Raw genomic sequence first — 27,885 nt, 5'->3', positions numbered from 1 at the left:
ATCGCGCACTGCAGTCGTCCGCGACCGTCTCTCAAAGGACGATGAGGAAACGGAGGCGCGTGTCGGGTGCGGGGAGGGGGGGGGGGGGTAGGTGGGGGGGGGGGGGGGGGTCGTCGCGAAACGCAGAACACGCAGGTTGCATTCGCAATCCGCGTCGCGAACTATACGCTCGTCACTGTACAGCTGACGGGGTCGTCTTCGTCTCGCGCGCCCCCGGGCGTCTTGCACTGCAAGACAGAACCGTTTGTCTTCCGGGCAGCTAGCGCGCGTATACTCGTCGTATGGGCCATTCCCTGCGTTGCGTCACTGAGAGCGCGCGATCGAGCTACGTATTTCTTGGCTGCCGTGCGTGCGGTACCGACCTGACATACACCGACGTACGCGACTCAAGACACGACCGTGTAAACACACGCACGCACTGCACGTCTGTGGGGTCGCCCGTATAATCGCTGATGGATCGTCGCCGTCTCGCGTCTTTTCTCGCGTCGCGGACGGGAGTTCGCGAGTGTCACGCGACCCTGTAGCGCGATATGGAAACGTGAAGCTATACGGTGCGTCTGCATCGCAGTCTCAAGATGAAGCGAGGCGGCACCTTTATTAGCTGTGGTCGCTCGATCTCCCCCATAATGACAGGCGTCGTGTCCGGGGTTGGGCGATCGTTCCGGATAATACGATATCGGTGAAATGCGGTTGGGAGACCCCGCCTTCTAGTCTCAAAGGAGATCGCGGCGACTTACTCAACAGCGGCAAGTACTGGCTAAAGGTGTACATGGCGTCCCAGTTAACGTTAGCGAACCTCTTAAAAATAACATATAGAATATGCAAAGACGCAACCAGTGGTCTTCTGTCAGCAGTGGCGTACCGCACCAGGAGGACTTTTTTCACAATTGAAGTATGGATAATTACATGATATTAATTAACGAATTTGTTAATTACTGAATTTCGTGCAGTTATTCCGAGTAACGGCTGGGGCTGCTGGTGTCGCGGCGCCCGGACGGCTATTTTCATATTTCGCGCGTTTTCTTTTTAACAATGAAAAATAATTACGCGTGACATATCACGCTTACAACAACTGAATCGGGTGTTTTAACACACAATTATTACTTTTCTATCAATATTCGCGCCCTAACTTTGGTAATTAAAATGTTCGTTAATTAATCTCATCTAATTGTTGATAGTTGAATTATGAAAAAAAAAGGATATCTTCCTGGTGGGGTAGGCCACTGCTGACAGAATACCCTTGGTTGCATTCTCATATATTCTTTATTTAAGAGCTTGGCTAACGTTAGCTGGGACACCCTGTATACCGTACGGTATAAGAGAGCATAGTATAGTAGGAAAGCGTAGGCGCACCGAAGCGGAACCGATCTTCCGCTACTTATTCGGTATGCGCAACTTTCGATGATAATATCATAGTGGGAATGTCGATCGTCACCTGCCGCTGCCTGCTGTAAAGGGAGTGGAAACCTCGTCAAGCGATTTCCTTTCTTCCCCACCTCCTCCATCTTATCGTATTGGCGGAAATGAAACTGTATTGTATTGTATGTATTGTATTGTATGTATTGTATTGTATGTATTGTATTGTATGTATTGTAATGTGTTGTATTGTATTGCAATATAATGCTGAAAAGTTCCGAGCCAGGGGATCTCGTATTTGTCTAGCATTATGACAGATGGGCTTGTCTTTACGGAAATGCGTTGATTTCGACCGCGGGATCAGTCGTGCGTACCACCGTGGCTTCGGCGGCGACGCATATTACTTCATGTTCTGCTGCCCGCGCCGGAAGATGTCACAGACAGCAGAATAACGGCATTTTAGTTCGAGCACATCGCCACTAGATGCATGCCACCATCGATGCATGGTACCGCAAAAGCCTATAGACAAGCTGCACGTTTCTGAACAAAATGGCGCATACTACTTCAGGCAAAACTAGCAGACAATTATGTATAGACCCTGCCCTTCTTTTTCGCCGTTCGTCGCTTTGAACGATAAGTCACGCGACTACTGCTTACACATTCAACGCTGTCCGCTGTTGCAGAAAACGCTTTAGTGTAAAAGCACGTGCGAATTTGTTCCATCTAGCACGTGCACAATCGCCCGGCTTTGCAGCAGATGACTCGTGGTTTGCGGCGCTGCCACTTTCCTAGATATCGCCTCAGCACGTTGACGTAGCTTCAGCCGGAGCTGTGAAACCAGAGCGCCAGCAAACAGCTGCACCACGTTGTACATGTAATTACACTCACCTGCAAGTACTATAACATTGCCTTCAGAGAAAACACAGGCTTAATATTAGAGCCAGTCGTAAATGTTTTCGCCCGCGCAGACTGTGGCGGCAAGCACTGCCGCACTTTTGTGACGTCACGCTCTGCAGCTCGCCGTGCGTGTACTAGCTCACCAGCAGGGTTCCGCAGACGGCAGCCAGCGGTGCGCCGCGTCGCGCGAGTTGCGCAACGGGCCGTGCGACGTCGGCCGGGATTCCAGCAGACGGCTGAACAGACGGCGTGGCGGCGCAGGTGATTGCGGCGTTCGCGGAGCTTAGGAGAGAGAGGAGGAGCAAATGAAGACGTGGGTCGCCACCGCGTCGCGGTGCAGCGAGGGAGAGAGATCGATGATCGAGAAACGGTGACACGCACGGCGTGCGCGCCCGGAGAGGAAAACTCGATTCGGCGGCGTCCTCGCTTTCTTTTCACCCCCCCCCCCCCCTTCCCGCTTGTTTCACCGCTGGTTTGTTGTGCCATCACGGTGCGCCCTGACGAAAGTGGATGTGAAAGCGGGCATGAGAGAGAGGGATCTTCCCTGCGCCCAGACATGCGAGTCAAGGGGTTAATCGAGTCGGTCGCTCTCGTGGATTGACGGCGAAGGTTCATTAACGATCGGTCATAGAGAGCCGAGGAAGTCTTAATGGTTCAAGGTGGCTTATGACTCCCGTCTAGACCCGAGGCATGTCTCGGATGTCTGGTACGCCTTGCGTGATGCAGAGGGCTTTGTCCGCAGATGTCGGCGCGAAGCCGTGATGCATTTGCTCGAGATTTTCGAACCTCCATTTCCGTACATGGTTGTCACTTCGGTTCAGAACATTTGTTGCGGGGAACAACGATGTCTTTTAACTTATACCGACATGGTATATATGTTCATGATACTTCCGGTTCTTTATTGTTCAGACGGCGTTCGGCGTTCTTGGCCATTAGATGTGAACTTCAACTACAATGCTAAATTTTCTACCACAGTGACATCCACCTGGCGTACACGAGAAACTGTGTACTAGAGGCAAAATAAAAGCGCATTCTTTGAAGGCGTTGCGATGATAAGCACGTTGGTGCATACAGTGGACACACATGACTCACGCAATGCTCACTCAACTAATATGACCAGCACGAGGACTCTGTTTATCCAAGCTGTTATTTTCTAGCTGCTGTCGCTGATTGCCGGAAACAGCTGGGGTGTGGGGGAGAGGGTACTCAGCATTCACCTGCGTCTGCTGACGTCGCATAAGTGGCCTGGAGGAAGTCAGTGACGTAAATTGTGGTCCCGAGGTCTGCGTGTGCGTCCGTTGCGCTCTCGAGCGCTCCTTTTCGCGTTGCCGTTTCGTGACGCCGTTCTTTGGGAAAACGTAAACTGCGTAGCGTTTGTTGTTGTTGTCGTCGTCGTTGTTGTTTTGAGCACGTGCGCGCGAGGTGAGCTAACACACAAAGAACGAACGGCGCGCGCACCAACCGCAAACGCAGAGTGGAGCCAGAGGTCAGGCAACCTGCAACCGAAATAACCCCTCCCGCTCTGGCGTCGTGCATCTTCCTCTTTTTTTGAGGGCCTCGAAACCATCTCCCACGGGCCGGAGCAAACGCAAGGAAGGCCTGCATATTCCGGACCGTGCGCCGCTGAAACGCTGCCGGGTGCACGCGCGTATGGTTCTTACGCTGTCATGCGGTGCTCCTGCATACGTGCCCGGGCCGTCCACCGCAGCAGTGCTCGACGAGATTTCGCCGCTGCACGCGCTTCGCTCGGCGCTGCGAGTGGTCTTCGGCGGCGGCCGCAGTAACGACCCCCGGGCCACCGCTGACGACCCGGAAGCTGTCTGCCGTGACGTCTCCTCGGATCGTGCCGGCGCATCCGGCCAGACTTGACTATTACGCGCTGTTTCGTTCAACCCACTCGCGGTTCCTCTCTCTCGCTACTCCAGCGAAGAACGTCGACTCGCGATCCCCCCGCCTGTGCGGCGTCTAAATCGCTTGTGTCAGGGTGTGTGGCCGCGCTGCTACTGCGGTGTTCGACGACGGCGTGTTTCCAAGCCGAGGCGTTCCCCCGCGCGGACCACCTATTTCCTTATGTATTAAGAGGAATAGCTTTCTTTGGCTCTTTCGCCCGTTTTGTCGGTGGTTGGTGATCGGACTTTCACTGCGGATACAAAGGCGCCCACGCGAAGGGCGCGTGTTGTTGGTGTTCGGCGAAGAACGGGATCATTACATATAACAGAGAACACCGTAACCACGAACAACAACGACCAGAATAATAACGAAGAGGCCACAACATTTTATGGGAACCTAGTTCTTTGTGACTTCTGGGGCGGCATTTGCAACGGTAAAACAAATATTTCGTCAGATATCATTAAACACCCTTGGCTATTGCGGAGGTGCGAAGATAGCCAATGGACGACAATGCGAGGACACGCTTCGGCGGCTTTGAATGCACGTTCTGATAACATCGTGTGATTAGTTGTGCGTGTAAACGCATAGCTAGCCGAGCCTGCCTGCACGTAGTGTGGGGCGACGGCCAACACTGGAGCGTCTGAAGGTTCAGATTTTGTTGTTACATATACTGTGGTGAAGCGATCCGGAAGGACGGCCCTCCCCTTCTACCGCCACCCTCTAACTCTGTGGCTGCTGCAGGAGAGGGCTGCGGCACCGCAATTGAAGTTCCGGTTAATGCCTCTGTTCTCTACGATTAAGCAGTTGAACAACAAACTGCATTTAAGTGTCCTCACTGCAGCAGATATACGCCGTAAAGAACGCTAACTGCGCTCTTTATGATACTCTTACGCTAACTACTATTGCGAAATTAGTGTGAGTCTAACACGAAGGCCACATCGTTTGAGTAATATTTCTACAGAAACCATTTAGAACTATTGCAATATGCCTATGTACCAAAATTTTCGCATCTTGCCTGCGAGAGTGTTGCAGCAAGATGTAACCTATATGCACGTGTTGATGTTCAAGAGGCAGCGCGCACCCGCTGCTACTATAAAGAGTGGCTATCGAGGGCAGCGGCAGGAGCACGCGGAACGGAAACGCGTGAAGCATACCTCTCGCGACAGCGGCACAGTGCCGGTCGTCGGAACTATTCGCGCAGAATCGCACCCCGTGAAACACGGTCTACATGCGGTGGCCGCGGCAAATGATCGGCCCTTTCCTGGATGGGTTCCCGTGGACCCAGGAAAGCGGCGGCTCACCTCTGTTCGAAGAGGCGAACATGTCCTGGGTCACGTGTCGTGAGACGAAGTTGTCCATCTTCTGGGCGTGCTGCATGAGAGCGCCAGCGGCGATCTGCTTGAGCCGCGAGTACAGCTCCTGGGGCCGGAACGCCGTCTCCGGCAGGCTGCCTAGCCGCTGGAACCGGCCCGGGTCGAACAGCTCCACCTGCGCGCAATAAGGAGGGACTCTTTGTCGGTGGCAGCTTCAACACTCGAGGGCTCGGGACTGCTTTTTTTCCTTTTTTTTCGTAACTATAACCACGCGGTTAGAACCATCTGTTTTATTGCAGAGGCCTCACTATATAAGCACTGTTGAAGGAATCTTGGGAGTCGCGTTTACGAAATGCTGGAGACGTATAGACGGAAGCAGTCGCGCTGCTGGCAGCATCTTAAGGCTCTGAGTTCAGACATAGCAATCAGAGCTGTTGTTTCTATGACAGACATGTTGTAATTAGCCGCTAGCGCAAGGAAGTCGGTAGCGACGTGACCTTACCGAACGTACGTCCCGACCGCAAGAAAAGTAAAAACCATTAAGCCGTTCGCAGCAACGGCTGGCTGGCCTTTACTTTTCTTGCCACAGGCCGTACATTGACATTCACCACCACCACCCCTCCTCACTTAGGCAAACGACAAAAAAAGGGCTTTTAAAGTGTAGGGTTTGAATACAACTCAGCAAGTTGCCGTCATTATATTGTTTGGGTAACACCTTCGAGCAAAACCATTGGGCTTGGAGTGGAAGAAGCCTTCATCTGTAGTGAAAATATAATAGACTTATTATGGTGACGACGAAGATGATAACCTTATATTTTGAAAGGGAGGTGCTAGCAGAGGGTCTACAAGGAATGCTGAGAAGGCATATAAGATACTATGCTGGGTGCGTCTATACCTTTCATCGGTGCTGGTGCTCCACTTCCGCTAGCTAGGGTTAGTGCACTGGCAGCGAACGCTTTCTGAAATAGCATTTGTTCCAATATTCGCCGTAGATGGTTAAACAGACAACGAAGTGGACAGCGGACGTCTTAAGTCTTTTAATTCTGTCGAAGCCGGCCCAAAATACAGTTTCGCGAAGACAACATCGAAGTCACAAACGATGCCAGCTACTTTGCTGTCTAATCAAGATGACGGCTGAGCAGAGAGCTAGGAAACTGCACAGGAAGGTCACCTGCGCACCAGAAGACATAGTCACGCTTTTTTAGGCGCTTAATATAAGATACGTGGTGTTTTTCATAGGCTACCACACACACACACACAAAAAAGGTTTAGTACAGTGATATATGTGCTTTTCTTAGCTTCTTGTTGTCGAAGGTAGGTAGCACCGACTGTCTTGTGGTATAGACGATTTCCATCTTCGTTCTATTACTTGCGCCCGAAGTTTTGTTGGTGTCATCGTAGAGTTCTCTAATCCTGGTGAGTATTGGAAAGAACCTTAATGACCAGCTTGTCGAACAGGACGCAAATGAAATTACTTCGTTTTGTTACGTAAGCGCTACATCGCTTACGCTTCTGAGGTTTTGGCTTCCTTATTTAATGCGAAGCTGCCGTTAAACCGCGCACGACCATTCAAAAGTAAGTAATTTCGTTATATCCTACGATTTCGCTAAAGCGACGTCACCGTCAAATGATCTGAGTAGGTTTTCCCAAGCGAGTTCGCGCCGTACCTGCGCGGGTGCAGCGGAGGCCAGAGCCCAGACACCGGCGGCCGCCATGACGTTGGTGACCCCGGGCAGACGGCGTGCGTCGTATCCCCGGAAGTAGCCCTGGTTCTCGAGGCGCAGTCCGAACCGCTCGACCACTTCCGGTCCCAGCAGCGCCGGCAGGAATTCGTTGTACGTGATGAACTGCATCTCAGCGCCCACGATGCGGCGAGCTTCCTGCAAGGTTGCGGAGGGCACACCGATTAAGCACAAGGCGGACTGCAGGTGCAAGCAAGACGAAGTCGCGTAACGTTCTTTCGGGCTTTCAACAGTGTCCAGCGAAGCTGCCTTATCTATAGGTTTCCGCGTGCGCTGTACTTATGCCACATGTCTTGAGAAGTGGCACTCTAGCGGTGCAGCTATGTTAGTAGTTTCCGTAGCTGCAAGGCTACGGAAACGACACGTTTCCGTATGCAGTATACGACACTTTCAGGCATTTCATACCATTCCGCATGAATTGTGTGACTGTAAAACAGACGGCACACGGAATTACTTCAGTGAGTTTGAATCGTTTTGGAGCAGTATATAGGTCCGCCTGCGACTGCCAATACCCACCTCCTCTTATCTCATATTGTTCATCCTCTTATCCCATATCTTATCCTCTTGTCCCATGTTGTATCTCCTAGTTATTCCGCATCAATTCCACGAGAGGGCTCTGTGACACGGCGCCGAATCGAGTAGCGCCGTGCACGTAGTAAATGGCTTTGACATTTTGTGTCTGCGTGCACGTACCGTCTCATCTGTGTGTCGTTCTCATCCGTGGGCGTTGTCCATAACACTGCAGCCCTCTTTCACGTTTTGTATCTGTATGCGCGCCGTTACCTCGCCTGTCTATAATTCTCATCCGCGCATCTGACATCTCGAACGAAATCGGGGCCTCGCGTGGTTCGTTAGCTGTTTGTGACTCGGTCTATACAGTCTACACTGTAGCCTGTTCTGGCCTTTTATATCCACATGCTCGTTCGCATCTCGAATGAAATCGGGACGTACGTCGTTTAATTGCTCTTCTGAACTCTTTTCATTATTATCAATCGCATTCAAGGAGATGTTGGCGCCTGCAGATGGCGCCTGCAGATGGCGCTTGCTACTTCACTCTTTTTAATAGACAGAAAAATACGTAACGATGCAGACGATTCAAACACAGAATACACAGAAGAATATACAGACGACATACTTAAAGTTCACATACACACAAACGCAAATAGACAAGAACAAATTTTCCTGAACAGCCTCTAAGATAGGAATGTTCTTTCGGAAGTAAAAATGACGTCGCTCGTTTGGGCCGCGTTCCCTCTCGTGAACACGGCACTCGCAACCGCGCCCACAAGAGCCACGGGAATTCATAATGACACGGCGACAAAGGTGATCATGGAGACGCAAAATATGTGCAAAGGCTCTTCGCGCTCGCTTTCCGGAACATTATTTTTATGTCATATATTTATTCGCTTAACTGCCGCTGTTTGAAAAAGAACAACCGCCTTGCTTTTCTTTATTATTATGTGAATGTATACAAGCAAGATATTGCAAATGAGTGCTACGGAAGACCGCAAAGCAGAGGAAAGCTCGCAAAGGCTCTAGCGCGCGAAGCTACAAAGGAAACTCATACGTTCCCCAGAAAACGAGCTTCGCAGGTGACGGAAAGTTCCTCCCGGTCACGGGATCGAACCCGGGACCAACGCCTTTCCGAGGCGGGGGCGCTCGCTCTAACCACCCGAGGCTAAACCAGGAGGCCAACAGCAGACCACCAGAACGAGGGCCCAATCAATGGAAACAACATCGTACCCCAGGGGCTACCGAATGTGGCACGGCGTCTTCGCGTGTGCCGTCAATTCCGGCCAAGAGTCTATAGCTCACCTGGAAGGCCATCCGAGGCTAAACCAGAAGGCAAATAGCAGACTACCAGAGCGAGGCTCAACCAATCGAGACAACTCGAACCCAAGGCGGCACCGAATGTGGCACGGCGTCTTCGCGTGTGCCGTCAAAATCCGGCCAAGAGTCTATATAGCTCACCTGGAAGGTTCTCTCGTCGTCCCACTGCGGGTTGAGGCCCTGCAGGCTGCGGGCCACCCGGTTGTGCTCCCGGAGCCACACGGTGTGCATCATGGCCAGACCCAGGTCGGAGTTGATGCGCGGGTCCCCGCTCGAGAAGCAGGGCGGGTCCTGCGACCCGCGGCGGCAGTCGAGCGTCGCCAGGTCGGCCGGGGGCAGCTCCTCGCCGCCGGCCGTCCGCTGGCTGAGCAGCTGGCCCGCCTCGAAGGCGCGCAGGAACTTGGCCTCGGCCTCGGACGAGCCGTAGATGGTCGAACCGTCCAGGAACGACGTCACCTGCGGTCGCAGCGCCGGCGGTGTTAGTGAACGGAAGACTGAGAGACGAGGAACGGCGAAATGGCAGACGGAGCGGATTAGGAAAAAAAAAAAAAAAAAGAAGCGCCGTGTGTTACGGCTGCGGCGGCCGCATTTCGATTTGGATAGAATTGAGAAGCATGCGGGCTCCACTTAACGAGAGGTACGTGCCCGTTGCTCGTTGTGTAAGACTGGTATATTTTGCACATTTTGTACACACTTGTACACTATGGTCCACTGTTAAAAGGAACACGTCCGATGTAGAGTATGGGCAAATCCTTTTTCCCTGTCGCAAGCGCACAATCGCTCGGCTTTGCAGCAGATGACGTATGGTTGGTGGCGCTGGCATCCTTCCACAAACCTGTGCAGTGTATTGGCACAACTTCGGCTGGCCGTTGCAGCTAAGGCGCCAGTAAAGTGAGTGCCGCACAGTTTTGCGCTGTGCTGCGTTAAATTTTATAATATGGGCGCCATGAGGGCAGGCGGAAAGCGGAAGTAGGCACACCTATTATCAGTACCGAGGAGGTGTACCTGATGTGCCTTCCTGGTGGCTTAGTGGCTATGGCGCTCTGCTGCTGAAGACGAGGTTGCGGGTTCGACTCTCAGCCGTGGTGACCGCATTGCAATGGACTTGGTATGCAAATAGACGCTTGCGTACCTTCAGGTTCCGGTCAGCGAACACTAGGTTCTTAGTCTCTTAAATGTGCCAAATTTATTTGACATGGCTGATTGTCTAGTGCGCGCATTTCTGACGTTTCGCGCATGTTTGAACTTGGAAGCCGAAGTTCGGCATCGAGCTATAGCTTCCGCTTAAGGTACAAAACCATTTCGCGTAAGAGGCTGTAGTGTGTGGTGCTTACGTACCTGGTTGTTCTGCTCCCGCGGTCCCAGTCCGCACGTCTCCCGGGGAGCGGCGCTGGAGCGCACGTACTCGAGGCAGCGCTGTCCGAAGCGGCCGTAGTACGGGTCCTGGGCGGGCACGTCGATGGGCAGGCACTCCGGGTGTTCGAAGCCCTCGGCCACGTCGCAGCACTTGATGCGTGACCCCTCGAAACCTGCGGTGTTATCACGCGCCGTCTGTTTGTCAGGAGATTGTTGAGTCTGCCGCACTCTCGAATGTCAATATATAACGGCACGTACGAAGCCAGCAGACAATGAAGAAAGAGAAGGCAAGGGGAACTGAACTGTTATGTGTTTTAATAGAAATGTAAAAGAGAAAGAATGGGCAAGAGGGAAACGAAAGTGGAGACTTATCGCAAGTGGGGGCCAAACCCACACACTCTGCGTTGCGCGCGCAGTTCGGATGATGTGGGTCTCACTCCCTACCTGCGGCAATTTGTCTTCTCGCGAATCTTTTCCTCCCTTGCGTTGCTCGCTTATAACTAACTTCACGAGGATCGGATAGCTTATCTGCATTGGTTTCCATTTTTAAACAGCAATAATACCGGAAAGTCTGTAAGCGGAGCTGCAGAGCGTCGAGTGCTCAATTCTCACTCCATACGTCAATATTCAGCATGGTATGGCCGATGGCCCACACGTCAGTAGTGTGAGTTAATATTTCGCTTGCATCAATTAATTAAATAGGTCATTATAGTACCCTCAGGACAGATGGTGTCAGAGAGGCGAGCGTCTAAGAAAAGACACTAGAAATTCACACGTTATAATAAGTTCCTGATTGTACTATTAGAGGTTAAAATACGTGTTATGCTGCAATAAACAAAGTGATTTCGATTAGCTTTAGTTGCTCAATAGAGGACAACAAGGAAAGGATGAGATGTATAACAACAACAAAAAAGAAGAACCGCACAATGCTGTTTAATTTCCTGGGTATAGTACAATACTATACCCAAGAGTGCGCTATAGTTACTGTTATAATCACCGTAGTCGTTTGGGGAATTAAGGCGGTTCCAGTCTTCCGAAGTATGTGGGATGAAGGACTGCTGACAGGTTTTCGTGCGGCATAACATGATTCCGGCTTTGTGAGGGTGGTCGGTTGCTTGGGGAGATGTACGAAGCGGGAAGAATTGAATTTTCGCGTAGGGCAAGGTGGTACTAGATTTTACGAAATGCACTATTTTAGCTAGATACGATACTGCTCTTGCGTAAGGCATCCAAGTGCTTGGTGGCCTCAACAGCATCACCGAACTGCTACGGATAACAGGAAACAATGGTCTTTGAAAAGTGTTCTTTTGAGCTTGACTACAAAATTCGTGTCTGAGGAGAAATAATGACGCGATACAGACGCCTGTAGTACAGGAATGATAATGTGAGGCCGCTTAACTTTGCTTATGTCAAAGATGACGCGAAAAAAATTTACTCGTTTCTCCTTGGAGGCGCCCGCTGTTACTTGTGACTTGCGAAGGAATGGAGGCCGACCAGATTTTGTGTCACGCGGTACCATCCTCGAACAAACCGCAGTGGCGGGCACAACGCAGTATCCGATTGGCAAAATTTCTCCTTGACAATGCTTCAAAGTACAAATCTCGAAGGCCATTCTTTTTGCCGATTACATTCGCCAGAAGCGATCGCGAAGCCGTAAGCACATCATAGCTACGCCATGCTTTAGACTTAAGCCGTAAGCACGTCATACGTACGCCATGCTTCAGACGTGGGAAGGGAGAAGCAAAGAGCGAGAAAGCCTGCAGACGACTCAGCGAAGTATCTTCACGCTCACTGTAACAATGCCGCACTGTAGCAATGCCGGGTAATTGCAATCCGGGACACAGTTCGCGAATGCAACGGAACCATGTATCCAGCGCTCGCACAGTTGACGGATACGAGAGTGACTCGTACTATGCGTACTATACGTACCGGCGGTCTGAGCCGTGTGCGACATGTCGTGGAAGACGAACTTCCCCCAGGCGATGGTCATCATGGAGGCATGGTCATGGGGCCGGTCCTGGTCCAGGAACATGGACGCACTGACGGTGCGCGCGCTGGGCAGCTGTCGGCCTCGGGAGTCTACGCGAAGTGAGCTGATGCCTGCGAGAAGGAAGAGTAACGCGAGAAGAAGGCGAACGTGAGACGAAAGGCTAGATCGAACATACGGCAAGGGCGAGCAGAGGCGCGAGCTTTGCGAACACATCTGAAACGACCCAGCACTTCTAGGAACGGTCGCTCAAACATGAAGGCGCTGAGATATACAGGGTGTCCCTGCTAACTTTAGCCAAAGTTAAAAAAAAGATATTCGAATGCCACGTAGTTGGACAGAACCAAGGTAATGTTGTTTGCCGTCGCTTGGAAATACTCAAATGATTTTTTTCATCCCGTTTAATTACCTAATTGGTCTTAATTAATTAATGAACTTTTCAAATATTATAACTAGCTAGATGAAAAATGTCGGAGAAAATTGTAGAGTGGCACGAAAAACTCCCTGTACAGCTTTCTGTTGCTCAATACGTGCCACATAAAAGTTTTTTTCCGAACGTGAAAGAAGCCCGCAAATGCCGCAAAATTGCCGCGCGACTGTCCGCTCGAGGCATTTTGCGTGCTCGGAAAAACACATTGATGTAGCACGTATTGAGCCACCGAAAGCTGTATCGGAGGTTTCTCATGTCACTTTACAATTTTCTCATTGACACTTTTCATCTAACTATAATATTTGAGAAGTTGATAAATAATTAGGTCTAATTATATGTAAATAAGTAGAACGAAAAAAAAATACTGTCAGTATCTCCAAGAGACGGCAAACAACATTACCTTGGTTCTGTCCAGCTACCTTGCATCCGCATATTTTTAAACTCTGGCTAAAGCTAGCTTGGACACCCTGTATAGCCGTAGAATGTGCGGAAACAGCATGTTAGAACATACGCAGATGCCTAGATACTTGTAGACGCGGTGATAAAAAACTACTCTCGATGTAACAAAACTGTTATAACGAATTATTGGATGCAATGAAGTATGCATAAAATGTTCCTTATCAACATGTAAATACGTACGCAAAGAACGAATATCGGATATAACGAATGATATTATATTTATGGGTGACTTTGTCATAAAGAGCTTCGACTATACATGTTTATACCTATCAAGCTCCTTGGGCGGCATTTGGGGGGATTTCTCGAAAGATATAAAGTCAGCAACAGGATCAGCATGCATAATGTATAAATGCAGAGCATATGCAACTTCCGTCGTGTCAGCTCAGTGGCTACGGCGTTGCACTGCTGATCACGAGGTCGCGGGTTCGATCCGCGGCAGCGGAGGCCGCATTTCGATGGAGACGCAATGCAAAAACGCTATATTGCACCGAGATCTGGGTGCCAGTCACAAAACCAAAGGTGGCCAGCAGAATTCGGAGCCCTCAGCAGCAGCGCCTCCTATAGCTGCTGATTGTGGCTTAAGGACGCTGAAGTTTGTCCACTTTATACTGCGGAGACAATGTGCGTGCTGTTTCATACCTTATGTATATGGCGTGTTGTTTGGTGTTTGTGTCAGGTAGTCGCAACAATTGTACTTATTATGCACAAGACTTGAAAGCACGGCGTAATAGAAACAACTGACCCGCAGTGTTTTAACAAGGGATGTCTCTTGAGCCAAAGCTTTGACACGATATATTTGTGCAAGCAAAAGTAAACCTTTGGCGTATACCTGACATAGCAGTGTGTTCTCGCCGCAGGGGTGCAACACATGGACACCTTGAAAAATGTCGTAACAATTAAGAACACTGCAAGTGATAATGTGCACGACAATTGGGTCCTTCTTTACCTTCACTAGTTCAAACGCCACCTATGCCTTAGAATATTCGTTCTGCCACAAACAATACATCGATGAAACAGGACAGCCAATGCACGTTAGATTAAGAGGACATGTTACAGACACCGCCAAGAAACTTGCTAAAACAGTCGCTGCCCATTTTTACCCTGCCAAGTCACAACTTTGAAGAAATTTAAACTTCATGTTCTGCAGTAACACTTTTAGTCTTTGACGTAGACGAGTCCCCCTTGTCGAAACGTTGGCTCAAGAGGCACTCCTTGCTCGATTACTCTTGCTCGCCTTAGATATCGATTTTCGCGTGAACCTCCTGCTTCCGAGGACCAACGCATCACATGGATATCACATGACAAGATGCCTTTGTTCAAGCTTGTAATTGTCGCAGGCACGAATTGTACGTCGCCGCCTTCAGGTCTCGGTAGAAGACGAAATGCACACGCATGAGAGGCCGTCGAGAAAATGTTAGGTGATAGGAAATCTTTGATGCTAAAGCAGCGAATGCCTGGTCATTGGAACCACGTAGAAACGTTTCTCTCTCTCTCTCTCCACATTAGATACTCTCGCAGCGCTCACGCCACGAGCACAGAAAATAGTTTGCGCGTTTGTCCCGTTCCACGTCGTGGACGATGCGAAAGTTTCGTAGTGCGGCTTGCGACAGCTTCGAGTGAGAACTTCTAGGCCAGTATTCACACAAGAAAGACCTTTATACGCTTAAATTGTTTCTGAGAGCAGGTGCAATCCTATTGTTGTGGTGTTACACATATTAGCGAAAGGGGCTGGCCAATTACAAACTTCTCTTACGAACAAAAAGTCCCCTAGCATCATCATCATCATAATCTTCTTCTTATTATTATTTTTCTTTTTCTTCCTCTATCTTAGCTCAAGGTGCTAGTTAGTGTCCGAACACGAGAATGCAAACATGTTTTTCATTTCTTTCTTTCGTTCTTTCCGTCTTTCTTCTTCAGCTTCTTCAACTGGCTTCGCACTGTTTCTGGCGAGGTGAATTTACAACACTTCGCCCAACTTTCAGTTTTGACGAGCATAAAGGAAGGATCACTGCTCGCGCATAGTTGCCTCGTCACGCTAAGTTGCTTCCTCCCGCAACGTACACACCGCGTGGTTTAGGCACTGGAAGTCCATTTAGATGCGAGAGTCACCGCGCGACAGAGATACAGGAATCGGCATGAGAAGGAAGGTAAGGCTGCCAACGGTCGATGAACTTCCGGTCTGCTACCCTACACGGAGGAAAGGGGCAAGAAGGGTAATGAGGAAGAGGGCGAATTTTGTTGCGCACAAATGCCGACGTTTCGAGATAGAAACGGTCGCTCATGCCGGCGGTCTTCACGAACTGAAGCAGCGCTATAAAAACCACGTTCGGCGCCGGTTCCGTTTATGGCCCCGATCCTATAGAATTTTTCGCTTCCGAAAACGTCAGAGCCTGCATACGGGTTGCGAGTATTATTGAAAAAGTACGCTGCTATATTAATATTGCTCACTAAAGAAAGAACGTAAATTAACAAAAAGAAAGATGACTACGAGAAAGCATCGCCAGATAACTTTAACCGTCTAGAACTTATACTCGCGAGAGCCAAGACGCGTGTTCTTACGTGCGCTACTGACGTCGCCGAGAGGACATTTGTTATACGCGGAGCATGGCAGGAAGGCCAGGTAGGAAAAAAAAAAAACAGTCTCCTAGGCGTTGCGGTCGGAGGTGCGTAACCGCTACCTTGGCCGCGTAACCCGGTGTGGAAAACGATGCCGCTACGCGTGCGTCAAAGCGCGTGTGTACAGTACAGCCTACGGGGTGTATAGAGAGGGTTTACAAGTACAGTGGGGGAGGGTAAGTGAGGATGCCGCTCCTTCTTGCTATATGTCCCGTCGTGTCATCCCCACGGAAGCACAGTCGTGTATCTTTGAGACGAGTAACCGTGACACGATCGATCGAACAACTACCCTGTCTTTTTTTTTTTTTTTCGAACCGCGCGCGCGTGCTTAATTTGTATTGCGCCGGCTCAGCGGGTGGCTCTCGAGCGCAGCACCCCGTCCTACCACCTCGACTTCTCGTTGTTTATCACGAAAAATGAAATCTCTCCCGATGCCGCCGAATGGGAATTGGAGTCACAACGACACTTCGAGGTGGGATATTCGGCTCACCTTTGATCTTAGCGGTGGTGTCTGTTCATCTGTCTCAGAGGCCATATCGGGAAGTATACTGTATCTGACTAAGACGACGTCGTGTGCATCGCGACCAATTTCTTTTTTAAGGAGGTAGCGCCACTATTTGAGTAGCAAGAAAGCAAACGAAGTGGCGATTTTTGCCGTGAGAGACAGCTGCAGCAGCGTAATGTATACTTGTGAGCGGAGAGAGAGAGAGAGAGAGAGAGAAGACACGATGAAGTTAGCCGATTATTTTGTTTCCTTTATTTTTCACCTCTCCTTTGGCTCAGCAGATCAGCCTCTAGGACGCTAGAGGAATGAAGGCCCTTCGGGGTCAAGGACTGTTTGCGTTTCACTTTCGACTGGAATTATGATTTCACACGCGATTTGTCTTCTGCTCGCGGTTTCTCATTTTTTCTAATATTATTTTAATCTGGAAAGCGCGGACCGGGTACGCACGAACGCGTCTCCGAAAGCGGGTCAAGATGCGCATCGACTTGCGTTGGCTCGTGCTGCCTCGACGGCATTCACACCACTTCGAAAAGAGCCACGAATTGAGCGACCTTGTCCCCGCGATTCTCGCATCTATTTGCATTTCAAGCGGCACATGGGCGCTTTCGCTGGCTGCTATGTAGGCTTCTTTCAGGTGCGTGGCAGATATGTGCTGAAAAGGCTCGTGGTATGTAACCGGTATCGACATCGGTGGTGGCGACACGCAAGTTCGAGTGCGCTGAGTTCAGACACGCGGCACAGGTTCATAAGGTCTATTCTTTTATAGTCTACTCAATAATGATCTTTTGCGATGAACGCGTTGTGGCACTACAAATGCACGGGGCTAAAACTTGGGCGATAGCGAAAAAACCTGATAAGAAGAAAAGACCAAGTAGCGAAAGGTGGAGTGGAAATGCAACCAAATACTCCTAGTTTCGACAATTCACAAAATAATTAACTGGCAAATAGCCCACAACTTGTATGAGGAGGATGGTTGTTCGTGATCGCATATCTGAAGTGGACGCGAGTATGTCAGGCAGTCTTTCAAGCTATTGGCTGTTCCACGATGAAAAACAGTTTCGTAAAGAGCATCAATAGCTTGGAAGACTGTCGGACATCCTCGCCTCCTCTTCAAGTATGCCGTCACGAAGAAGAAGAACGGTGCAAGAGATTCTGCTGACGTCCCTGCGTGTTCCACGTCGGGGCCGTCCGCCTCTCACGCCGTCGCGCCTACAGCGTTGTGGACTCCCTCGAAGGTCCAAGTTTTCGATTTTGCTGTCCCTACGGGGAATGGTCCCGAGACCGTCGTTGACACGTCGGCCTTAATAGTTGGCCTCTCTCATGTCTACTGCGTTCAGCACATGGGAGGCCTGAACTTCCAAGTCACCGTCAAGAGCACGGCTTCCAGGACTCTAATCGTCGATGTTGGCTGCCTCGTCCTCGGTGGCGAGCGTTGTTCTGTCGTTCCCGTCGGCCCGCAGGTCACCAACGTAACCTGCCTCTTTTTGCCGTCCTTCGTTCCGAACGAAGTCCTCGTCCGGGCACTATCACCATACGGCAAGGTTTTGACTGTCAACGCTGGCCTTATGAGCGGACGACGTGGCGTGCTCACGGGCACCCGCTTCGTTCATATGGAAATGAGTACCACAACCCCGGTCCCCAATTGCCTGCGAGTCTCTGGTCATCGTGTGGCGTCTGACTGCCGCGGCTTGCAACGCGCGTGTCGTCGGTGCGGCCATAGCGACCACTACCGTGTACAATGCACCGCAGCGTTATGTGGCCGTTGTGGTATCCATGGCCACGAACGCGACGTATGTGACCGTCCTTGCGGTCACATACGTCGTTGCGGGGATGGTCACCCTACGGCAGCGTGCCCTGTGCGGCGTTCATACTCGGACGCTGCTGCCGGAGCCTTTCCCTTCTTACCGCCGGCGTCAGCTGCGGTTGCGACTGCGCGTGACGCCGTAACCAAAAAAATTGCCCTGACACCGCATCAACCAGCGTAGACAAATGAAAAAGAAGAGGCACGCAGCTCGGGCAATCACAGCCTGCCATGTTCGCCGGCCTCCTCTACTCAAAAAGAGGACAGTGACGTGGCGGATCGCAACACGCCATGTTCGCTGGCCTTCCAAGCGCCGAAGGACACGCATGCTGTGGCCGACAGCGCCTCCGATTCGGCTGCTACTATCAGTCCTCCTGATCGCACCGAAGTTTTAAACACAGATAAAACACTTGACCCTGCGATTACTACAGTCGATACACCTACGAAATCTGCTGTGGCTTCATCCTCCTCAATTGCATCGCCTACAACGCCGCTTCCGTTACACCTGAATGAGACCCCGGCTGCCGAAGCTGTCGGCGACGATGAAATCAATCCCGCCGCTCTACCGCTACCGACATCATCCTCATAAGCAAACAGCTTCAGTCTCGGAGTTGATAGCAGCGTTGGACTCTCGCTAAGCCTGGATGGACTCGACATAGAAATGGCGGCCCCGCGAGACGTAAAGCGCGCTCATGCGTCAGCCTCTGGCTCGGACGGCGGCCCGGATCGCCGCGCCGAGTTACAGCGGTCCAAAGAACCTCGGCCTTATTTCTTCGAGAGGGTCGAAGAAGTGACGTGTGTTCTGCATAACCCCTCGACTTGCTACCGGGGCGCCGACTTGAACAACACGACCAGGTCAGTTTATTGATACCTTTAATTAAACATGGCTGACACCCTGAACATTATTTCAATAAACGCACAAGGATTCCAAAGTCCTATAAAACAAGCCGAAATTATCAGCGTGGCCCGCGCAAAGAATTGCGACATACTTTGTTTGCAAGAAGCAAATTTTTTTTCACTATTGGACATGTTCTTACTTTCAAACGCACTTTTAATCTAGATTGTTTTTTCTACTTCGCGACAGTTGGTATTATTTTCAACAGAGCTCTCTTGCGAGATCATCATGTCTTTTATGATGGGACAGAGCGGACATTCGCATTTGATTGTGTACTATCTTAATTTATGTTACGGATTTAGTGCATATATGAACCCGCGCAGGTCATTAAGTCCAATGATTTTTTTCGTGACCTGGACGTGTATTTTCTGGACGGTCGTCACGTGGTGCTTGTTGGAGATTTTAATTGCGTCTTGCCGTTGTATTCATGGTTCTTAACTTGAAGCTCATGCTTCACTTGATATAAATGGCGCCTGGTGCTAACGCGCTCAAGACGGTCATTGCGTTTCTGTCGGTGCGTTCACGACAGGCGTCATTTAAATCAGGTCAAGTATTGGCTGCAAGTTAAGGTGCATTTCTGAATACGGGGGTTAGACATGCGAGCAGATGTGCAAGGCCCGGGCTGGGGTCGCCCTGACTGGAACGCATGGGAGTTGCGTCGGCTCATCCAGCACTTTTCGTTGCTGGATACATATCGAATTTTTCATGGTTCTTTATTTGCTTGGACGTGTCGAAGCGGCGCGTCGTCAAGCAGGTTAGACCGCGCCTATGTGCCAAGCAATTTAGCCCAGTATGTCACTCAATCTGATGTGATAACTTTACCTTCGTCCCCTGTTTATATTTCCGACCACAGACCAGTTATACATGAAATTCGCTTCCCTGCTTCTTCATCAGTAAAACCTTGGCTTCTAGACAACCGCATTCTACATGACGCGCGCTCGCGCTCTTGTTTGTCCAGAGTCTTGCGCGCCTCTGTTTCTAGATCTGACCCAGAGTCATGGGATGCGCTCAAGGCGCAGTGGCGTCTGCATTGTTCAGTTGAAGGACGCTCACTCAGACGACGTGTGTCCGAAGAATTGGCGGATACTGCCATGATGCTCCGTATTGCCCTTCGGCTCAGTCAACTGACTCCGCTGATGCGGTCATGGCAGCGTGAGCTACGGAGGCGTTTCCAACGCCTCATCGCAGCGTCGTCTTTGTCAACTGCTCCTTGGCGATGCAGACGTAATCCGTGTGCACACCCTGAAGTTCTGCGCTTTGCAAGAAACTCGCTTTGTAGACAGCCGAATGCATTCGATTCTGCAGCCCCAAGAGTACTTCGTGTTACGTCGCCTCCCACGCATGATTATTCACTCATTGTAACGTATATTGAAAACATGGCGCGTATGACTATGCAAATAGATCCTGGCTCTCCAGGATTTCGTACAATGCTTAGTGGGCTGCCTCAGGTTCCACCTGAGATAGCTGACCGTCTTTGTGCACGACCATCAGCTGATGAAGTGAAGGCAGCATTATCTTCCATGAAGCGTGGCTCGGTCCCAGGGCCGGACGGGTTACCCGTTGAGTTTTATATAACGTTCTGGGACGATATTGGTGGCACTTTCGTATCTTTTATCAGCCGCTGCTTTGAGAACTTTGAATTCCCATCTAGTTTTCGCAAAGGTCGTATTGTGCTGATACCTAAACACGATCCGTCATCAGTTCGTCCAGAGGAACGGAGGCCAGTCACGCTTCCCAACGTTCACTACAAAACCTTCACAGCTGTTGTCACCCGACGCTTGGGAAGTCTGATGCCTTCCTTAATAGGACACCATCAGGCATGCTCAGTCCCTGGCAGAGAGATACAGAGTCTTTCGTTCGTTACGCGTGACATACAGGCTGGCCAGGTCAGCATGTGGTCTCTTAGTTTCACTAGATCAAGAAAAGGCGTACGATCGCCTTGAACAGAGGTACGCATTTAATGCACTGACCTCGTTCGGCTTTTCGTCAAATTTTGTTGAGCTTATAGGAATTCATATTCAAATACCCGAAGTACATTGTTGCTTGATAGTCGTGAAAGTCCACCATTTCTCGTTACTCGTGGTCTTTGTCCCCAGTACTCATTGTGCTCAGCCTTGAGCCATTTCTGCGCTAAGTAGTGAGAGACCCTTAAGTATGCGGTCTCCCACTGCCTAGAATACCGGTGTTGTGAAGGTGACAGCCTTCGCCGATGATATCACATTATATCTCAGAAATGAAGATAGCTTATCCTGTAGCCTTCGAATTTTCCCCGAGTACGGAAATATTTCAGGTGCTGCGCTAAATTTTTCAAAATGTCGTTATTTGTTCATTGGTTCACCACAGACACGCCTAAGTCCCCTTTTCCGTCTTCAAAGGAGCGATTCTCTTCGTACTTTAGGCCTTGATTACACCTGTGATGCCATATCAGACTCAGCGTGGCTCTCAATTCTTGAAGATGTGGGGCGAAATATTCAAGATGTTCAAGGGTATTATTTACCCCTGTTAGAAATAAGGTACATTGTACAGTCTGTATTTTGCGTCCGAGTGTGGTACGTTTGTCACGCTGTAAAGCCACCATTATGGGTTACTAGGTCCTTGCAGTCCCTTCTTGGTTCCTTATTCTGGTCGGGCAGTACAGAACTGGTCTGTCGCGCGGGCTTGGGCAACCACGCTGTCGCGATGGGTTCGCGTTCCCATCAGTGTCTGTCCGCTGCCGGCTGCTTGCTCTGCGATTTCTGCTCCGCCTGTTACAGCATGATCAATGTCTTGCGCATGAACTCGCCTGCTATTTCCTTGGCACAAAAATTGGTTACATGTTACCGGGCGTGCACTTAAATCACGGACCACAAGTGTTAAACGCACCTACGTATTACTGTACCGCCGTGGCATTTTATTGTGAAGTACTGAAAAAAAAAGGCCCATACAGAGCTCGACGCATGGCTCACGTCCTTTTTATCTGAGCACATCAAGAATATGCGCCTACGGTATATACTATGCAAAAAAATACTTCTTTTTTCTTGGATAACTTGACTGTCAAAAATGCAGCGCAGGAAGTTGTGAAGTTGTCTGGGGTGCTGAGTAGACTGCTGCCACAGAGCGGAGTAAAGGGTCTATAGTCACGTTAAAATGTGGAGATAAAGAACAAAAATGCCCGTCTACTTAGATTTAGATGCATGTATCGAAACCCCAGGTAGTCGAGGTCATTTATGAGCTCTCTACTGCGACCTTCTATAAACCCCTGTGCACTTACGGTACGTAAAAACCCCACTCTTTAATTTGAATTTATATTGCTGGCGTGATGCATCCCGTTTCATTGGAACTATGCAAGGTTAGCTGCTCCTGCCCCTCTATTGGCGTGAAGCATTTCGGCACGCAAGAATAATAGACAGCTCCAAGTTTTCCAAAGTAACTTCGCGGATGTTGTTAGAATGACCAAGAGCGACGAGTTTTTGGCGTCTTCCTCTGTTCTTCATGCTTCTACTATATGTCTACTACTACTATATGTCTACTATACCATACGTTTACGAACTTGCAGCTCGTCTACACAAGCAGGGCACGCCATGGTGTAGACGCGTTGGTGTAGACACGGTGGCGTTAACTTTGGGCACTGTTAAATCCGCCGTGTTGTCGTCTCTGATTGGCTCAAGAACGCAAACAGCATGTCGGAATTATGCGGAACAACACCACAGAACTCACGCAACCGCCCGGAGCACTGCGAAGCTTGGAGCCCGAGTAGCTGCAAGGCTAGCGGGCGGCTCATGCAAAACCACTGTCATTAAAGTCACAGAGGAAAGACAGGATTTATGAGGGTATATGAAGCCGCGGAGGCCGGCATTCGCAAGCGAACTCTTCGTAAACATGTCCTGTTCGCCTTTTCGCTCTCCCGTGACTCCAAAACTCGGCTTAGCACGCGACCACCGAGCCTGCGTTGCACCATGGATCGAAATAAAAAGTGTTCTTCTTTCTTTTTTCTTTTTTTACACGGCGCTGCGCTCGTGTGTTCTCCAGGTGGACCATAGCCCCAGCATGTTTGGCATCCGGTAGGATTTAATCGATGCATACTTGTTTGTGTGCTCTTCGAAAAGCTGCGTGCACATGTTTCTCCCGACGTGGTCATGCAACCCTGGCGGCTTTATTGCAGTGTATACATTTCTACATTCCTCGTTGCAACATGCGGGTACAGGAGGCGCGCATTGATGTCGCACCCGATGCAATTTCGGCAAGAGCGCGCGCTGGACGCCGCCGGAGGGAAGAGAACCTACTGCCACACGATCGCGCTGCGCTGGGCCGACTTTCTGTGACTTCATTTTCAACGCGTGCCGTTCTCCCACTGCCGTAGTCTCCTTCCTTCCTTCCGAGACAAAAAAACCAAAACTGGCCGTCCCAGAGGAACACTCCTCGCCCGTGGTGGTGGGTCCCGGCACAGCGAGGAAGCGCTGCGGAGGAGACGCCGAGACGATACGCGGCGGCGAACCCGTTGCGTGGCCCGCGTGATCGAGGGCCACCACGGGACGGCTGCGGGCAAGGCCGTTCATTTACATCTCTCTCTCTCTCTCTGTCTCTCTGGACCGGCGCCGCGCGAATCGTCACGGCCGACGGGCAATCCACGCTGACCAGCTATGCGGCCGGACAGACGATCGGTGGGGGCGAACTCGACCTGCGCGCGTAATATCTCTAACTGCTGTCTCGCCGTGACTGCGAGTCGGACGGCGTAACAACGCTCGTTGTCACGGGTTGCGAGGCGTCCGCGGCGTGGAAACTGAGGAGCTGGCTGTGCCCGGTGGCCATGCGCAGCCTTCGGCGTCCATTTTCTCACGGCTGGTTAACGAAGCGCACCCGTGCTTTGTTCTCTCCTGCTAACTGCCGTAACTCGGGGCCCCTGATTAGTGTTACAGGCCTTCATTGTTCGCCGTCTTGTAAGACGTGAGCAGTGAGAGGGATAGAGAGCGAGGGTGACCTTAGCGGGGCGGCTGAGCAGCAGGAAGTGTGAAGCGATTAAAATTAACACGCCGGATGATAGCTATGGGCAAGGGACAGCGAGTTGCCGTATCGTTAGTTGCCGAATTTTAAGGGCTCACCTAAATGTAATTTCTGTGGTGCTGAGGAAGCTGTGAACCGTCTGAAAACGTGGCGATCCTGCGCGGTCATCGGTGTACGCGTGCATACCATTGCGCATAGATTTTCCTACAAAAATCACCAGGAGAAACCCTGGCGCAGCGATGGGTCAGCTACCACTGGAAGGATGAGTTACAGGCGGATTTGTCCAATCTTCGTGCTTCGGAAGTTCTTGTGGCGTTATTTGTCTACGTTTCATATTTACGAATTCCCAAGTAATCTTAGTTTATTCGGAACGCAGCATGGCAAGAAATCTCTGCGTACATGCTTAAACATGCGAATGTCGGCGTTTACAACGCAATGTTTTGTTGACAGTGATCAAGTTACAAATTGACGAGGTCGTTCGAAGCCAGATGGACGTAGTCTATCCCAAACACGTGTATCACCCATCATTCCCGTTCTGGCTGAAACGCCAATTGCGGCTCCCGTGGACACTGCATATAAAGCGGCAGCGTTCCCTGCATTAATCTTTGTATCTGTGCTCCATTACATGTTGGTCGTTTTGGCGGCGTTTAGTGGAAGTGCGTAAGGTGGCGTAAGATACAGAAAACCCGTACACGTAGCATGTCGTCGGTTGCAGTGCCGCAGGAGAAACTAAGCCTACGTTTGAAGATTTCTAGATAAAATTGGAATCTGGGCTCCATATTCTCGAAACTTTATTACGTTAGTGAAGTTGGCAAGAAAGAAAAAAGCCAGCCAGTAGTGACAGCGAACGTGACAGCAATCGAAAGCGACTGACCAATCAGAAAACTGAAGTTGTTACGAACAAAAAGCTTCATGGTTAATGAAAGGAAAATGAAACACCCACCCAAACGTAGCTCATTGCTACAATCTCTCCACCTTTTGCGGGTTTCCGCAGAACTTATGCGTCAAAAAGCTTCGTGGATTCGGTCGCTCATACGGGCACGGAAATATCAACAAATGACTGCAAAATCAGCTGACATACTCCATGAGCAACGTCGGAAACGGTGATGTGTCTATGCTTTGGCAGGAGATATGAACAAACCGAAACAAGGCTGGGGTGATGTAACTACTCTATTCCAAGAACGGCATAGATAATCGAGCGGTAAGAGAAAGAACGAGATAGAGAGAGAGAAATGCACAGGAAAGACAGGGAGGTTAACCATAGATTGTCTCCGGTTGGCTACCTTGTACCGGGGGAGGCGCAAAGGGAAATAGCTGTAGCAAACAGCTGGCCACTTTAAAGCGACAATTTGTTTGGCTGTTGACCTCAGTTCACACGAACGGCCCAGGGGCTATGGCGCTGCACTGCGGAGGTAGAGGTCGCGGGTTCGATGTCGGTCGCGGCGGCCGCTTTTGTACGGGGTGGAAAGCAACAGCGCTCGTGTGCCGTGCGCAGGGTGCCCGTAAGAGAAACCGAAATGGCCGAAACTTTTCCAGAGTTTCCGACTATGCGGTGAGCCTCATAATCAGACCGTGGTTTTGGCGCGTAAACCTCTAGAATTTCATTTTAAATTAGCACTGAACGCTGTCCAGCCGAGTAAACGGGGCCCATCCTGCACGGATCGTAATCAACGCAATCAGCGCTGATTGCTGATGCCACTGCGCGTTTGATGTTATCAACTTATCGCATCATAAACCCACAGGGTTCTATGATGCGATAAGTAACGCGAGCAGATACTCGTGATAGCTCAACGTCCCGACACCCACGCGCTACATAGCGTTAACCAACAGAGCTAGCCATTAGGCATACCTCAGCGTGCAATCACATCTCCGCCGGTGTACCGGGAAGCTACTGGTTCTCTTTAAACAAAAAATCGTCCCGCTACGTTTCCTGGCCAACTTCACCTAATTGTGTACCCACTGCCTCATCGATCGTGTCGTTGGAACCATTTTCTGAAAAAATTCGCGCACCCTGTCTACGGCACCGCCGAGAGACAAGCCAGGCTCTCGATCCCTGTCGTCCGGGTCAGAGACGTGCCTCCACAATTCTCACGCGTTCACGGGCGGTGACAACGACGACGAGGCCACCTACCGGCCCTCGCGAGGTTCATTTTTCGTCCTCTTTCTTTTTTGGGCGGGGTTGACGCGTTGCCTGCACGGGTCGCCGCGCTTGCCTCATGCGATGGCGGCACACGGACGCACAGTTAAACGTGCGCGAACTTCGCTGGGTTCGAAAAGCCACGTCGGAGCTTGCGTGACGGTGCGAAAGGAAAGGGACACGCCGAAAAGAAGGACTTCTATTCAGAAACGCTTCTTAATTCGAAGCCCACGCTTGACTTGATTTAAATGACGCCTGTCATGAACGCACCGAAGCAAACGCAATGAGCGCCTTGGGCGCGTTCGCACCGGGCGTCGTTTATATCGAGCCAAGCGTGGGCTTCGAGTTAGGACGCATTTCCTGAATACGGGGGGTCACGCGCTTTGAACGAGGGAGCAAACTGACGCGTAACACGCGCACGCACGTAAACACAAACAGCTGGGAAGTATTTCTTGTTGAGTCATACTCGTAGTTGGTGAAACTGGCCACGCGTCTGGATCTATCCTTCTCTGTATATGTGTGACAATTAGCGCGCCCCTTCTAGAAACTGTGAACTTCAAGGACACGTTCTTTATGATGCAAAACTATCGATATTACTATGCATAATGTAAAAAAAATTGATAATACTGCCATCGATATAGCGCTACTCATATCGGTAGTACTATATAGCGCTTTATAAATGGTTTTATCGATAGCGCAGAATCATTAGCGTAAAATTACGCGCCGTATTGCGCGTAAACAAGACAACATAAAGTCAGCGACGTTTCCCTGTTTCCCATTGCATAAACTAAGTGTTACTGATAATCAGTTATCGCAAATTATTTGATAACATCACTAGCATAAGATTGCAAAACTAACAATAGAACTTTCAATAGCAAACATTGTAATACTATCAATGGCGTTATTGACAGTACTGCTATCGATGACGTTTGTTGTACTACCGATAATTAAAAGAAACTATCACTACGATCGATAATCAATTTACCGATATTTTTTTATAACCGCAGGCTGTTCTGCTCTCGCGACACGCTGTGTGATCGAGCAGATGGGTGAAGGAGTTGACCCTTTGCTTTCCAAAATGATGATATCATGAAAACATAGACTCGTGCCTTCTGTTCCCCTGAAATTAATTAAGGCAAATAAATATGCCTTGTGGTAGAGTATATGTGTGCCTCGTACCAACGCAGTTACTATAGTACAACTGTAAGCAAATAATGCCTGTGGTCAATGAAGCAGTTAACATGTATTTATGGACTAATTGGTGTTGGATCGTGGTGCTATAGAGTCCGGATATAGTTCTTTCTCAGCGCTTTATGCGTAGCTTTGCTTTCTGCAGTTCCTATACTGGCTAAAGAAGCCTCTCCGGGATGTCCTTGTTACTATATATAGTTCACGCTTGTGAGAACATTTAGAAAAACAGTAACGATTTCCAGATCTTATGATACCGATTTCAGCAAGGGGATCGTTATACCAGCGAAGATGAGCCGTTTTGGCAATACGCTTATACCTGTGGCTGCAATTTATAGTTCCTTCTTCTTTTCTTTTCTGGAGTATGGCACACGTTATTGTTTAAGTGCCCCCTCCGCAATCCCACACCGGGCTAACTGGTTAAAGATACACGCATTTGTGCGCGCTCAAAATTACCACAAAACTGCACTGAAGCACAGATGTACGTAAGACAGCAGACACAG

General features: G+C 50.0%; 2 protein-coding genes across 2 annotated transcripts in view; one reads left to right on the top strand and one right to left on the bottom strand.

Moving 5' to 3' along the window:
* Positions 1-27,885, top strand: part of LOC126527822 (major facilitator superfamily domain-containing protein 4A-like) — a 393,450-nt gene that overhangs the window by 131,085 nt on the left and 234,480 nt on the right. The gene's annotated exons all lie outside the window — the stretch shown is intronic.
* LOC126528266 (uncharacterized) overlaps positions 1-27,885 on the bottom strand; it is a 137,566-nt gene that overhangs the window by 15,170 nt on the left and 94,511 nt on the right. Inside the window, exons 3-7 of the mRNA XM_050176156.2 lie at positions 12,314-12,484; positions 10,367-10,557; positions 9,170-9,484; positions 7,124-7,336; positions 5,445-5,631 (exon numbers count right to left, since the gene is read on the bottom strand). Coding sequence (XP_050032113.1) covers positions 5,445-5,631; positions 7,124-7,336; positions 9,170-9,484; positions 10,367-10,557; positions 12,314-12,484 — 1,077 coding nt within the window. The remainder of the gene's footprint in view (positions 1-5,444; positions 5,632-7,123; positions 7,337-9,169; positions 9,485-10,366; positions 10,558-12,313; positions 12,485-27,885) is intronic.

The sequence above is a fragment of the Dermacentor andersoni genome, chromosome 9, assembly GCF_023375885.2.
Source record: "Dermacentor andersoni chromosome 9, qqDerAnde1_hic_scaffold, whole genome shotgun sequence".
Taxonomy (NCBI): domain Eukaryota; kingdom Metazoa; phylum Arthropoda; class Arachnida; order Ixodida; family Ixodidae; genus Dermacentor; species Dermacentor andersoni.
Note: the sequence above shows the minus strand (reverse complement) of the source record. Positions and strands in the feature narration are given on the sequence as shown.